The sequence below is a fragment of the Corvus hawaiiensis genome, chromosome 12, assembly GCF_020740725.1.
Source record: "Corvus hawaiiensis isolate bCorHaw1 chromosome 12, bCorHaw1.pri.cur, whole genome shotgun sequence".
Lineage (NCBI taxonomy): Eukaryota > Metazoa > Chordata > Aves > Passeriformes > Corvidae > Corvus > Corvus hawaiiensis.
The window spans coordinates 9526378-9541544 of record NC_063224.1 but is presented as its reverse complement, the minus strand read 5'-3'; the positions used below and the strand labels follow the sequence as shown (position 1 = coordinate 9541544).

The following is a 15167-nucleotide window of genomic DNA, read 5'->3' as shown; positions in this document are numbered from 1 at the left end:
TGTGGGGAAATCTCTATTAAGGTGACCTATGTTGTGCCTCTCAGTTACCTGTGTGTCTTGTGCTTATTTTCTTCAAGGGGCTTAGGGAGGCTCCAGCATGGATTATGGCAGGACGTTTTTTCCCCCCCCCTTGCTTAACTGTTGCTGAAGCCAGGCTCCTCATCCATCTTCTGTCATGTAACAGCATCCAGGCTTAGGACTGGAAGTATTTATTTTTAAAAGGGTTATACTGATGAGTTCTGCCTTTTGGAAAGCATAAAAACTGTCACTTTTTAATATTTCTTCTTTCTTTATAGTGAATGAGATCATAGGAAGAGATATGTCACAGATCTCAGTGTCACATGGAACAACAGTGGCCAGCCAGTCTGCACATACGTGTCCTGGATCTCTGGAGACAAGAATATCTGATGGAATCCAGTAACAGATAAGCTAACGACTCAACATCCATGAAAACGTCACATTTTCTCTGAATATTTCTTCATCCTCTTCCTCTTTAGACTTACTGTGCTTCCAACTCTGTGGCCTTTATGAACTGGAACAGTGGATCCTTGCAAAGCCCTTTTAGTGGGTTACATTTTTGATGTAGAGACAGAGCATTTTAACTATAGTTCCTCAGATACTGTAAAGAGACTTCTTAAAATGGACACACAGAATCTACACCAGATATTTTAACTGTTTTAAAGTTACAAACAAGCTTTGCTTTTTGCATTTAAATAGAATACTTTTATATTGTAAGTGCTTCAGATGTGTGGAGATGTTAGTTTGCTCTTATAATATTCACAGTCCTGAATATGGAAAAAGATTTAATGCACATCTTGAGTGTGCTGCTTGCCCTTAGAGGTAGTATAGTTTGTAACTGATGATTTGTAACATCTTTTGGTCATTTTGGAAAGCCTTTAAAGCTTCTGTTGTTTAATTTTTTTCTTAATAAGATCTTCCAGTGGCAAATCATACCTGTCATCTGAAGCCAATGCCATGGAAGCCATTGTGTATATGAATACTGTAGTGTTTTCTTTCTTAGATTCATAGGAAGCAAAGCCAAATGTAGATCTGCACTTGTTTATAAACTGAAAATGTTACTTGATAGGCTGCAAAAAGACCATTCCATCATGAAAGTGTTGGGATAGAAATTACATTCCAAAATTTAACTTCTATAACTTTATGGATAATTTTCCTGATCTTTATTAGCACAGGCTCCTTCTTGAAATAGCTTTTTTCTTAGAAAGTTACATTTGTAATCAAATTTGAGCAGTAGGATTTTAGATTAAAGAACAGCAACATCAAAGCCATGTTAGATACAGGAGAAAATCTAATGTTTGCTGAGGATCTAAATGTTCCCATTATCCCTGCAGAATATGGTTTTGAGATCACTAATTCAGTGGCATTCAAGTTGTCAGTGCAATAAATCATTTGATCACAGCTGTATCTTTTATATGCTGTATGCCTGCCCATGCCACTTGGGAGTCCTAAGGAGAGGACCACTACAGTTCCTTAGATTCAGGCTGTTTATAAAAGTCAGTTTGCTAAAAAGTAATTTACTGTGAAGTAGTGGTTAGGCAGTATAATGTGTCCGTGTTTAATTTAAAGGTGTGAAGCAGGAGCTACCAAAGAAATACACAAGATTCATCACAGTAGCAGTAAACTCTGTGCTGTGCTCTGAGGCTGCATCTCCCTTATCCACATAATCTGATGAATTTGAAATAATCTGTTTACATCTTTACTTAAAAATCTCTGGCCTTTACAATTAGACAGTGTAGAGAGGATCCGACACTGCCTGTGAAGGCCACACACGTTTCCCTCCCCCAGGAATCACTTATTTACAGAACTCTCCTCCATGGAACAGACGGTACACCAATCATGGCAAAGGAAGGTCAGCAGTATATGGAACCTCAGAACATCCAAGGTGTTGCTTTTAGTTGCTCATTTGGGTCAGCCATGACAGTCTAATGAAAATTAAGAGTGAATTAATGCAAAGAATTAGAAAATTTGAAAGAATATTTGCATTGGATCCAGTTCAGACAAGTGTGGCCATTTTAGCAGTTTAGTACATGGGGAGCACATGAGTCTGTGTAGACTTCAAATGAATGAAGGGGTCTGACAGTGGAGAACAGTGCTGAGTTATAACACCTGAAGAGTAAACACAGCTTTTGCTGTGGAAAACTTTCCATTGAACCTTTTGTAGGCAAAACCTTATACCTGAAGTGAAGTCAGTGCCCCAGCAATACCACTGCAGCAGCTGTAATTGCATCTCTGTAATAGCTGAATCATGAACTTTTAAAGATCATATGTTAAGTAGGTAAAATTATAATTTTATCATGTACTTCCTTTTAAGAGTGCAGCCTGAGGCTATTAACTTGATGTTTCATCATTATTTCAAACAACTTAATGCAAGGCCACTGTGTACCTGCTGGGAATCCTAAGCATCCTTTTTGTGAATGTACTGTTCAGTGGTGCAAGTCTTGACATTTGCAAGAAGTAATTGGCAGGGCTGGAATCTGAAAAGTGTGATATTGTAATGGTCCCTCAGCAATGGTGCTTTACTCTGTCCTCTACTCATGTATGTTAAAGATCCTAGAAAGAACTCACATGCTCAGAAATACATCTATTTATGTTTTTAACACCTTCAAAAGAAATCAAACCACACAATGCTGTAAACTATGTAATTGTCTCAGAGTGTGTGCTGGTGGCAAGGCGTGTTCCAGTTTTCATTCTTGTATTGGGTCTTTTGCATTAACCATTGTTTGTAGGAAAATTCTGACTTAAAAGCTTTTCATACTGTATGGGATTTATGCTCCTTTATCCTGCTGGTACAGACTCTCCTTGCAAGTTCTCCAAGTAGCTGGAATTCACACTGTACCTTAAATATAGGAGCCCAAACAATCCGGAGTTGCTATGCACTAAATTTTCTGATGCCTTTAAATACCTTGATGCCTGTAGACATAGAAATGCTTTCCTATTTAAAAATGAAATTTAAAAAAATATAGCTTTGGATACTAAAGCAGTTTTGTATTTGCCTTGTAAAAGCTTCAATACAAGGGTCTTAATTTTATTTTAGCTTGTGTGATAACGTAGATGCAGACTGTTAATCTTGTATAATTTTAGTGGTATAAAAAGCACACGATCTCTATTGGACTATGCAAATTTAATTAAACAACAGAACCCGGCAACTGTTAATATTTTGTTGGCATCCGCTTCCTTGCCCTTAAGTCCTGTCTTCTCCCTGAGTACTTTTCCAAAAATTTTTAATAATTTAGATGGTCCTGAAGGAAAGCCTTAATGATGAGCTAGCTTTTCTATAAGGAGGGTCAAAGATCGATGTTTAGGAAAAGAAATAAAGGGGTAGCATATTAATCCAGGGGGACAGGAATGAGTTTTGAAATTACCATAAACTAGCAATCTGAATTTCTGTAGTAAAACTTACCTGTTATCAGGGGAACTGCCACCCTTTTTAAACCAAAGAATGAAAATAATGGTTTTGTTCTGATACAAAGCTTTGAAACTCTATTTTTGATACTCAAAATGGATGTCATTCCTTGAGGTTCGGAAATCGTTCAAATTGAAGTTTTATATTTAAAAATGTGGGACAATAAAGATTAAGTTCTAGATGTTTACAGAGCCTTGTATTGTAATTTCATGTACATTTTGTATTTTAAACATTTTTGTAAGTTATGATTGCAGTGCTACTTGCAGAAATAAAGGGAAGAACTTGCATTTAGGCTCTTAAATCATAGTGTTCAAATAAATAAAAATAATGCAAATGCATTGTCATTTATTTAAAATGCAGACCCAGACACAGTGGGAAGAAACTCCGTTTGTGATGCAATGGTAACCAGCTGTGCCAAGTTGTGACACAGGAAGTGAGGGACGTTGGATATTGCCCCTGGAAGAGTAGTGATTTTGAACAGTCTGATGAAGTTTGGGGCCAGCAACAGTGAACTTCCTAGGTAAGAAGTGATCAGCAGTGCAGGCGGAGTATCAGTCTGCACCATGCTGCTGCTTCCCTATTTGCAAGTGTCATCATTTCAATTAGACAATCACAAGATTATTTTGAAAACTTTTTCCAGACGTTATTTTGCAAGGGAGTTAATCAAAAACAGTAATTTCCATTCCTGAAAGGATATTATCATAGGCAAGATGCAGTTAAACTGTTTCTGAACTAAATGTGAATTTCCTACAAAGCTTAAATTATTTGCCAAATCCTGGCTGATCAAGCAGTACCGAGGGAAGTCCCTTTGTGCAAAGTCAGGCCTTATAATCTGTATCTCATCTCAGTGATCTTGGTGCTACTGAAAAGGTGTTTATCTCCCTTGCAGTTTCTCACCGGGCCCTTTCTTTACCCGTGGGATCCCACAGTGACGTGTGGGACTGTTCCAAACTGAACACGGAAGCAAAAACTCCGGCCTTTGGCTGCCAGTGCTCACCTGCCCGGGAGAGAACAGGAGCAGGATTGCAGGGATGACGGCTCGCATTCCCAGGGACAACACGGCTAGGGCGGGATTAGCCTCCCTTAGAGTGCATGTCCCGGCCGATTACCTTCAGCCGTGCTTTCAGCTATAAATACACCAGAAAGGGGATGCTAAAGTGCCACCAACCGAATGCACAGGGACAGGGTAAATATAGCCGAGGTTTAGTAAAAATAGCCCCGGCAGTTTGAAAGCTCACATGTTTTGTAGGGTGATTACCCAGGGTATAATTAGCACACACCGACCCCAGCAATAAGCCACTGACTGCGTCTTCTTTACCGTCAATTCAAGTCCCCTTTCAGATGCAAATAGGCTGGAGGCTGGTGGGGTGGGACAGGCGAGGCTCTGCAGTCACGCCAGGGCGGGCGAAGCTGAGCGCTGACACACTCGGCTGTTGTTGCAGAGACTACACTATTCCAGGCAGGGTGAAAACGTCGGTTCTACCTTACAAAACATTGGTTTGGTATTTCAGGTAATCAGAGAGAAGGAATGTCCTGTTAAAGTCAGTTCCTTTAGAAGAGTAGCCGGAAGTTTGTTCATTTAGGATCCAAATCCAAAGAAAATGCTGGCAGAAATGAAGGCCTTTTAATTCTCATATTGTAGCCAGTACTTTTTTTACAATATTCCTCGGCACTGCTTGTGCCGTCTTCTTCCTGCTGCTTGTTTCTGAAACTCTCTCTCTCCCTCCCTAACTCAAAATACCACTGTATGCTCTGAATCCACCATGTGCTCCACTGGAGTGAATAAGGTGAGGACTGAGCTGTTTTCTCCCCACCTTTTTTCTTTGCCGCTTGCTTAAATTAATTTACAATAACAGTATTCGGGAAGTAGCCACTGCTGTAGTGAGTAAAGTATTGAGGTATGTAAAAGGCCATGGAAAAGAAAAAAGAATTGTCAATATATTTAAATTCATGCATAGTTTTGCATACAGACTTCTCTGGTAAGGAAGTTAACTTCTCTTCTGCCTGGTAAAAGGATAATGTTTATCAGTCAATCAATCATTCTTGACACACAAAAAGCATTGTCATTTGCAGAGATCCTCTAAGGAATTATTTTACAATAACCTACTGTTACCTTTGTTAACAGTTGGTAGATGCAAAAGAAAACAGAAGAAAAAAAGACTAAGATACAGAAAGAATAGAAAAAAAATATTTACTTTGTAAAGACTTGGATGTTCCATGGATCTTGTTTTTGAAGAGATTGGTCCACTAGAAAAGTCAGGCTATACAAGTTCTCAAGCTGTTTCTGCAAATGTAAAGTTTTCATTTCATCGGGGTTTTTAATTGGAACTGAGAAAGATAATACTTATCTCTTCCTTACTGTCATTGCTGTGACACCTGCTGGTAAGAGCTGGAAGAATGTTTGTAGTCTGTGCTTGTTCTTTTCTGTAATTTTTGATCAAAGAGAAGTGATGCGCCTAAAGAGGACTCGATATGAAAATATCGCTTGGGAATGCAGTACTGGATAATCAGTGGTAACATATGGAATAAGTTGGAGGGAAAAGGGAACAACTACTCCTACAAGTTCCTGTAACAATGGAATGATAAATGATGACTTAGAAAGGTCCTTCTTGTAATAAAAAGCAGGAAAGACAAGGAAGCAGTGCACTGAAAATCCTGACAGTTGGGAAGGAAAATATTTTCTAGAAAACAGGCAATTATAAAAAACAATAACCACCCTACACATGAACAACTGCAGCATCTCTCAGTAACCACCTCCCCACATGAAGGACTGCAGATTCTGGTATCAGAGACACAAGTTCCTAAGCCCAGCTTCTCCACATACCAGAGGTGCTGGCTGTTACACGAACAATTTAAGCTGGCATAGAGCATTTTTTAGGACAAGGGATGAAAGGTCAGGGCTGCCTTCCTAAATTTAGTACAGCTTGGTACGAAAGGTGTGATGGATTCCTCTCTGCCAAGGTGGCAACACCACTGCAACAAATGCACAGCACAGAATAGCTGAACGTTGTCCTACATGCATCATAAATTTTTTTCTCACAGCAATAAAAGGATCCATTTGTAAATATCCCATGAAATCCCTGGTGTATTCACCAGCCAAGTCGTTCTTGCAAAGTGTTGGAAAAGGACAAGACAAACTTCTAGCAGTCAGTATGTCACTGTTTTCAAGTAGGAAATTCTCCAAGTATGATGCAAGAACAGATTTTTCCAGTCTTCAGTCATTTGAACAAGTGTCTCCAGAGCTGCTGCACAGACTGTCCAAAGCACTGGTTTTCTATGATTTAATGAATTAAGGTTTACTTTCAAGTTTTGCCATTTTAAGAGTTGCACCATAAGAAAGGTGCAACAAGCATTTACAGGTCAAAAACAGTTGCAGTTGACAGCAGATATGCAGATTTCCAGTTTAACTGCCACCGGTTCAACTTTACCCTGTGTGTTTTCTAGGCAGGGTCTCCATGTGGAAAGGTTGCTCACAGGACATTAATCCTCACACCTGCCTGTCACAGCAGCTCGTGCTCAGGTCCATGCTGTGTGATCGGTTCCTGCTGTAATTGTTTCTGTCTCCAGCTGCACTGATCAGCACACACTGTTTTGTCAGTACATGAATTTCTGCATTTCCATTTTCCCACCATTTCTTCCCTTACCAGGAATAAAAATTTGCTAATAAAATCTTCAACAGAAAGCAAATACGAGAGGTCAAGGATAACTTTATTTGAGTAACAGCAAATACCACCCTGTGACATTTGCCTGGCTGTAGTCACAGTAGCTGGAGGAGGAGTACAAGCCATCAAGCCAATAGGACAAATAAGGCAATACTGAAACTGAATTAAGTGCTACTATGGGATTATTTTTTTCTAAGGATATGAAAAAAGAAGCTATGCCAAGAATGTCATCATTGCCATCTGACCTCACCACTGACAGAAGTTATAATGGAAAAGTTGCACAAACAATGAGGGATAACAAGCAATCCAACACTGGCCAAATGCTGGGCTGAATGACATCGTGGCTTGGAGAGGCACAGCCATACATTTTGTGGCTGTCAGCAGAGTTTGCTGAGAGACTCAAATGCTGCTTGCCTGAGCCTAAACCCTTTGGAACTAATCCAGCTGCTAAAATGACACTGGAATCCAGTAAGGTTTCCTTAGCTAGAAAGAGAAATACAAAACATACAAAAGACAGAGAAAAGGGGAAAAAGAAAAAAGAGAAAATATTTTGGTTACTGAGCAGGTCTGTCTCTAATTACAGGCTTCCACTCCCACAAAAGGCTGACCTCAACTACTTCATAGCAGAAAGCAGAAAAGTATATCTAAAAAGAATTTTGTGAGAGATTTTTTAGACAGCAGTAAAGCTGCAAAAACCATCTTTTAGATAAGCAACAGTTGAACATATCACTGGCTAAGCAGGGCATGTTCTAATGTTAATTGTTCAGTTTTTCTGTGCCATTTGTGCCCTCTCGCCTGGACCACCCCCCACCCCCCCCCCCCCCCCCCCCCCGGGACTGTGCCTTCATGACTTTGTATCATTTTCACAAATATTACACTAAACTCAATATTTTTTCCAACAGCACATGAACTCTTAGCAGGTCAAACACCATCTGAGTAAATGATGGACCAGATGAGTAAAATGCAATTCTACCACTTATGACCAAAAAAAAAATTCCTGTTTGGTTGGAAGGACATAACCTAAAAACAGTACAATTCTATGTGACATTAAATATTGTATTTAAACAGCCACTCCGTCTTTCATAATCAAAGAGGAAAAAATTTAGAAAGCAATTAAATGCTGTCTTTACACTCAGCTTGTAACGTAGTTTTCAAGCTACCTGGTGTTTCTTTCATCCAAAATACACTCAGGTGGTTTATCACTGAAGGCCTCTTTGCAAGACAGTAGAGATGTGCTGCAGATGGGCCCAGCAAACAGAATCAGCACTGGCTCCATGCAACATAAAATATCCTCAGAGGTGAAGTTAACAAGAAAGAAATCACGTTATTGAGATTCAAGGAGCTCAGTTGTTCAGCGGTTCTGGGAGTGTCTCCCAAGCTCTCAAATTTGTTTAAACAAGCAATCACCGTCAAACCTTCACTTGGTCTTACTGACACTCTCTGAGTCACATAGGCACCACCGGGATCCTGCTCTCAACAGCAAAAGGACTTTTTTTAGGATTTTGTTGGGTTTTTTTTTTAAGAAGGCAAATTGCAGCTTGGGGGTGGGGCCAGTGTGTTATAACATTTAATTCATGTAGAGATCCTACGCAGTTCTAAGAAAAGTCAGGGGTAAGAAAAAAGCTGACAAAGGACAAATGTCTGGAGTCTCTTTGTCTGGCAAATGAAGTGTGAGTGCTCACGAAACACGCACCTGAATCCAGGTTAGACTTTGTGAGCTCCCCAAAAGGCACAGACATTCGGCTTAAAGCAAGAAGTTAATGGAAAACCAGCTTTAGCTTTCTATTTGCAACTGAGAAGGAGGTTTAAGATCACATGCAGTTTGAATTATTTCTCTCCATTTGTGTATTTTGAATCACTTTACTCTCAGTAGTACTCCCACAAAACAAACATAAGCAAGCAGGAATAGGAGATGAAATCTCACATGCAGAAAGGTCACTAGGGGAAGCAGCTTTGGTCTGCCTGCACTGAACCAGCCAGGGCTCATCAGGAGGTTCACAGCCTCTACAGTGTCCCTCTGTACCAAACTCCAGTGAAGTCCCTCCTGCTTCTACCTCTAATTAATAATGCCTGGACTGTCCTACAGCCAGAAGAGGCAAATGGCTGACAGCTAACCAAGATACAATGAATCCAAATGAAAGCGGAGCCTGAATTTCTGGTAGCACTGCTAATTCTTCATCACAGGGCTGACCGCAGGGTGAGTTCAGGGGAGATTTGCTTATAGAACAAGAAAATGCTGGGAAGCCTATGAAGGAGAAAAGGTTGGAAATCTGCTCCCCTTGAGTGGTGCTCAGTAGTGTCTGGTCTCTCTGAAGAGCCAGCAGTAAGGTGATACAACCACAGTGCTGCTTTCAGTGCACAGACTGACACAGGGCCTCCGTGAAGCTGTTCCACAGCAAGGGGCAGCAACTATCGAAGGGGGAGAATTCCACACCTCATTGAGGCAAAACACTTGAGCAATTTAGTAAAAGAACTGATGCTTAATGGCTGGAAAGGTTTACATAAATATGGAAGGAAAACAGCCTTTATTGTAACTAAAAGGGTGGCCCAACTTTCCTACTCAAAAGAGTACAATCTGGAAGAAAGGGGGTATCAGGTGAGATTAAACCTGGATAAATCTTCTAGAAGACTTGAAAGGGATAATGGCTGTAAAAGCTAAAGACACAAAGGCTAAACCCTTCAGTAAGGTTATCAGAAGGGGAAAGAAAGAGCAAAGTTGATTACTGCACAAAGAGAGAGCTTTCTCACACAGTATAAATGCAACCAGACTAAACATGGGGCCGGTTGTTTATCTATTTCTATTCCTATGTCTTTTTTAAAAAACAAAACAACAACTAACCTGATTGCTCTGAGCATTATGATTAAACACAGATTCACAATCTAAATCACACTTAACTCATGCTAGTTAAAGTAATCTGGGTAACTGCAAGGCGTTCCTTATCCTCACACATGGTGAATTTAAAAACTGAGACCTCAGGACATTTTAGCAAGTGACCCAGCCCTCCAGCACTTCATCCACTCAGTTGAAATACCAACAGAGCAGGTTCCTCATTCAAAAGGCATAACTCCAGGAAGAGTTGCAGTACATGTGCCAGAGAAGCACAAATAATTCCTAGTAGCTGTTGGCTATACTGGAGGCTCCCTGCTGGGCATTCAATTTTTGAAAATACACTAGAACTACAAGGCTCACACAGGGCAGAACATCACAGCACTGAAAAAGTTTTGGTAAAATACACAGATATCTTAGGATGTACAGTATCACTGTACCATAGACAATTTGTGCTACAGTTTTGTTTTAACCCACTTTCTATCGTGAGGTACTTCAAATAAATGCAAAAAAATCATGTTAGTCACCAAGAAGATAGTCTCCATTCAGCTGGAATGCAGCAAGTGTTTAATATTTAAAAAGTCAAGATTCAAGAAATATCATGGCCAGCTGAAATAAAGGTGAGCTTCAAGCAGGTATTACGTAATTATCTAGGTTTGTGCAGGCCACTAAGGTAAATGTTTTCTTAAGCAATCATCATTTGAATTCCGAGTTATTTTCCACTATGTCCCACAGAGATAACATAAAATCTCTGTTAAGTACTATGATCTCCAGTTCCCAGAACTCAATATATGTTTTGGTTGACATTTCAGGTCACATATAGAAAGCATTTTAGAGTCTTACTGGTTACAAAGTGCACCTTTTAATCCCAGTCTTTGCAAACATATTGATCATGAGTTGTTCCATCACCGATCTTTCCCGTAACTCAAACTTTCAACAATTCAGAGCTTTATCAGCAATTTCCCTCCCTACTCCCAGAAAAATTCACCATCTGAAGTCAGCCCCACACTGAAGGAAATTTAAGATGCATCTGTTCTTTTCCCCTCCATGTGACTTAATGTGTCCATATCAGATTCCACTTGGGAGGAGAAGAGAAGGACGAGTTCCCAGTTAGGATCAGGTGGGTTTGGGTGGTTCACATCCAACCCTTGGCTCTCCCTGTACTCCCAGAGGAAGAAAACATGTGGGGAGGAGGCAGGACAGAGCTATTCAGGGGCTTTTCTTATCTGCAACTCGCATCTGCAATGGCAGCAATGCCTCCTGCCAGCTCTTGGTTAGATAGCATTATCTCACTCCATTCTGTTTCTATTATTTCATATTTAAAGTTCTCCTTTCCAGCTCCAAAATTCTGCTGTTATGAAAAGATGCTTGGGTTCATCTAATGCCTTATTTATGCCCCAACATCACATTCACTTAACTAACAGATAGCGGCTGATGAACCCTAGAAATTTTTAACGTATGCTTCTAGTTTTATTAATTTAAAAGTAATGAATAATTTATATGTAAACAATTAATCTGATGTCCCTCTCTTGTTCCGACAGCAGTAGAGAAGCATCCAAACCATATAAAACAATTGCTTCCAACACCAGCCATGCACAACTGCCCAGAAAGTCTTCCATCTGCCCCTGCCACTGAAGGTACTACCTGAAAGCCAGTATTGCACAACTGGTGGTTTCCACAAAACAGATGCAAAACTAAAGAAAAGGACACATGAAAGTGTATTTAAGGAAGGCAGCATTAATTCTTACAGAACAGATTCCTGGTATCCCACAGTGGATGCCTCAAAAAAAATAAGTGAGAAGAATCAAAACAAAATAACCCTCTGTAGACTTATTTTCTAAAAGTAGTGCAGAATTTAGCACAGAAAACTCTCCTTTGTAAGAAAAAAGATACCTGACAAAAGAGGCTGGATTCAGAGGCATGGCCAGGTAGGACTGATGATTCAGTGGAGGCTTTCAGGCAGAGGAGCCATTTTGGAAGCAAAAAAAGCATGTCCTTCAGAGAAAAGGTGTTCCTGCTATAGCAGGGTTAAGAGGAAATCTTTGTTGTTTGCTCAGTGTTGGGAACATTTAAATTATTTTCTCTTTTTTGTCTGCATAATTAAGGCTGGCCTTGGTTGGCCTTCCAGCAACTACTGTAGCCGCTCCAGTGGCTTCACACAGCTGGAGCAATGTTTACAAGGGTTGCAGAGCTGAGCTGTTCTCAGAACAGGCTGGGTGGGCTGGAAACAGGAGGCACAGAGTGTGCTCACCCTGCACAGCAGAGCTGTCTGTTCATCAGCAGTGACACCGAGCTTCACTCCCAGCTCCCCTTAAAAGCCAAACCATCCACCTCACTTTGTCAGGCACCCCTTGATACTTCCTATAAATACCCTCCCATCAGCCTGTCCTCCCAGAAATGTCCATTAAATTACTTTTACAGCAGTGCAGCAAGGATTATTTATAAAGCTCCACATTAGCAATCTTTAAGGGAACACTGCAGTAAGATAAATGCAAAGGCATTTTTGAAAGAGAGGAATGTTTTCCCATCATGAAGCATTATCAAGAGAACATTATCTTTAATACTTTAATAGAGTTAAGACAAAAGGCTGTATGTGTGGTTTGATTATTGGTCTGAAGTGAACTGCATTTACTGTGTTCACAAAAAATTACTTAAAAACCCCAACTTTCTTTGTTCCTCAGAGTGAAAGTCTGAACAATTTATGTGAGGAGGAGGGGGCGAGTTAAAAAAAAAAAAAAAATCACAAGTTGCTGATCTTATTCAGTGTTGAGATACTGTGTGGAAAACAAGGATAATTTTAGACTAAATATTAACCTCATGCTTCAAATGTACTCAAATGTGGCCAAAACCAGATGAGCTCATTCCACAAACAAAATCTATACTTGGGGCATATCGGAGCAAACCTGGGCTGTTGCTCTGGGCAGATTGCTGGCCCAGCCTGTGTGTGCAGTCCATGCAGGGAGAGGTTCAAGAGAACCCCATGGCAGATAACCCCCTATGCAGAGCTTACAGAATACCCACCATACTGAACAGGGGATATTCTGAAGAGGGAATGAATATACAAACACCAGACATGGTCTAAGCTGTGCCACTAAGGTGTTCTGGAAGCACAATCTGAGCAGCTGCTCATGAGCATCACAAGGCAGGACAAAAGCTTTCCTTTCACACTCATATTATTATGTCATCCTTACTATAAATTGCCACTTTCATTTTCATATTTAAAAACCCCAAAACAAGCCTATCACACTTTACTCCTTTTGGCACTGTAGCGCCACCACAGTGACAGGTACTAGTTTGGGTTGTTTTCCATTTTACTGATGGTTGCAAACCTCACCACTGGTGGAGAAGTGAGGTTGAGAGCTTAGGTTTTGTTTGCCATTCAGGAAAACATCTATCAAGTTTGGAGTGGTTGAAGGGCAGCAAGCATGAAAGGTCTTTATGCAATTCCTAAAGCACAACAGCGAACCCATTTAGGAGAGAAGAGAGGGTAACTGGTAACTCCAACATCTCCCAGTGAAGGGGATTGTCACAGCAGTTACCATTCTGCACAGCTGCTCTCTCACAACACCATCTAAACAGGGATCTGCAAAGCACTGCCTGTTCAAAAGGTATTGAAAAAGAAAGGTACTGGAAATCTCATCTCTAGGGTTTCAGTGTTCCACTGTTGATTTGGGGAACTAACGATGGAGTGTTTTTAATATGAAAATTCAAAAAAACACCCTATGGTTTATGTGGGTAAAAAATAAAAATTAATTACAAACCACAAAATCTTATTTTTCCTGGGTACACTGAACAATAGAGAAAACCATTCAAGTGGGGGTGGGGATGGCAGTGGTTTTGAGCATTCAGGAAAAAATGCAAGTCCTCTTACACAAAGAGTTTGCAGAGTTCAATTTTCAGTGCCATAGTCTGCTGAAGAGCAACCATTTTCCCCCTGTATAATTCACAAATTTTGTATCTAAAGTAAATATGAAATTGAATATTTCTGAAATAAAAAACAATACACAGGAATGAGAAGAATTTCTGAAGAGAGATGCTGTGCTTGCTAATTAGAATTCAAAAGTTACTCTAATTCTGTAATAGCTCTTCTGAAGGATTTCTGACTCAAATGCGAGTTACAAACTCAAGGGCTCCGAGAGCCAGGGGTGTCTGTTTCTTTACTAGCTCCATAATTACTCCTCAGAGTTATGTGATTTTACAGTGACATCAACACAGATATTGCATGTTCCCCCTTACTAAGTCTTATTTAGAGGGATGAAAACTGAGGTGCTGGCATAAGAAACACTGTTCCTTGGCTCTTCCTTCTGATTTCAAATCCTATTTCCTGCTCTGTATCTAGAGACTAAACCTTCATTTATGCTCAATGATAGACTTGCAATGAACAAACTGCAACTGTATCCAGCAACCCCTCCTTTCCCCCACTTTGGTTTATCCTAATTGTCTCAAAAAATTCTAGAGTCTATAACTTATAATCAGTTGTGACTACAGCTCATGAGACCAGCAACATGAGCAGAGCTGTGCTGGTAACTGCATTCCTGCTTGCCCAGCTTCCCGACGGAGCTGTGCTCAGCTGAGTTCTGGAGCTGCCCAGCTCAAAGCTGGTTTAGTTCAATCCACAATGCTCTTTGACTGATTTTTCTGTTCGTGGCTTCCCAGAGTTACCCCAAGAGCAGACTGCCAGCAGTGCTGCCCTTTGCCACCAGCTCGTCCCAGCCTGCCAGCAACGTGGGCTGATGCTGCCTCCTCAGCACGTTTGCAACCTGCTTTTCCTGTTCAAAACAGGTCAGAAAATCATCCCATCTCCTAAACCATTACAAGAGTCATTAGCCTGGTCATTACAAACCTTCTGGAGGCTACAATATCCAGCACTGAACTTGCTCTGTAGCTGGAAGATCTTCAGGCCCACTCCAGCAGTGAGCTCCTACACTGCAGCAGCAATGTGCTGTTTTTCCAGAGTAGCTGTGTCTGACAAGGAACCGCTGGTGGAACCTGGTGCCAGTGAACAGAAGGGAAAAAAATAACAAAGAATCTACAAACCCAAAATATTGCCACCACTGCATGCACAATTTCCCCTGTTGTTAGCATACTCTCTGTGGTGTATCATCAGGGTCTAGGTCTATGGCCTTACAATTTTCTTTCTTCCCCAAATCATCTCCAAAACAGTCCCCATAACCTGAAAATTTGGAATCCTTTCTTTTCTGGGAGCTTACTTCTTACAAGGTAAGATCAGGTCACTTTAAAAAAAAACCACTGA

The 15167-nt window shown here is 40.5% G+C and overlaps 1 protein-coding gene across 2 annotated transcripts in view; it reads left to right on the top strand.

The window, feature by feature from the left end:
* Nucleotides 1-3758, top strand: part of NFATC3 (nuclear factor of activated T cells 3) — a 66091-nt gene extending 62333 nt beyond the window's left edge. For both annotated transcript variants that reach the window (XM_048317007.1, XM_048317006.1), the window contains one exon: nucleotides 297-3758. In XM_048317007.1, the coding sequence (XP_048172964.1) occupies nucleotides 297-421 (125 nt within the window). In that variant the 3' untranslated portion in view covers nucleotides 422-3758. The remainder of the gene's footprint in view (nucleotides 1-296) is intronic.
* Nucleotides 3759-15167: the final 11409 nt, after the last annotated feature.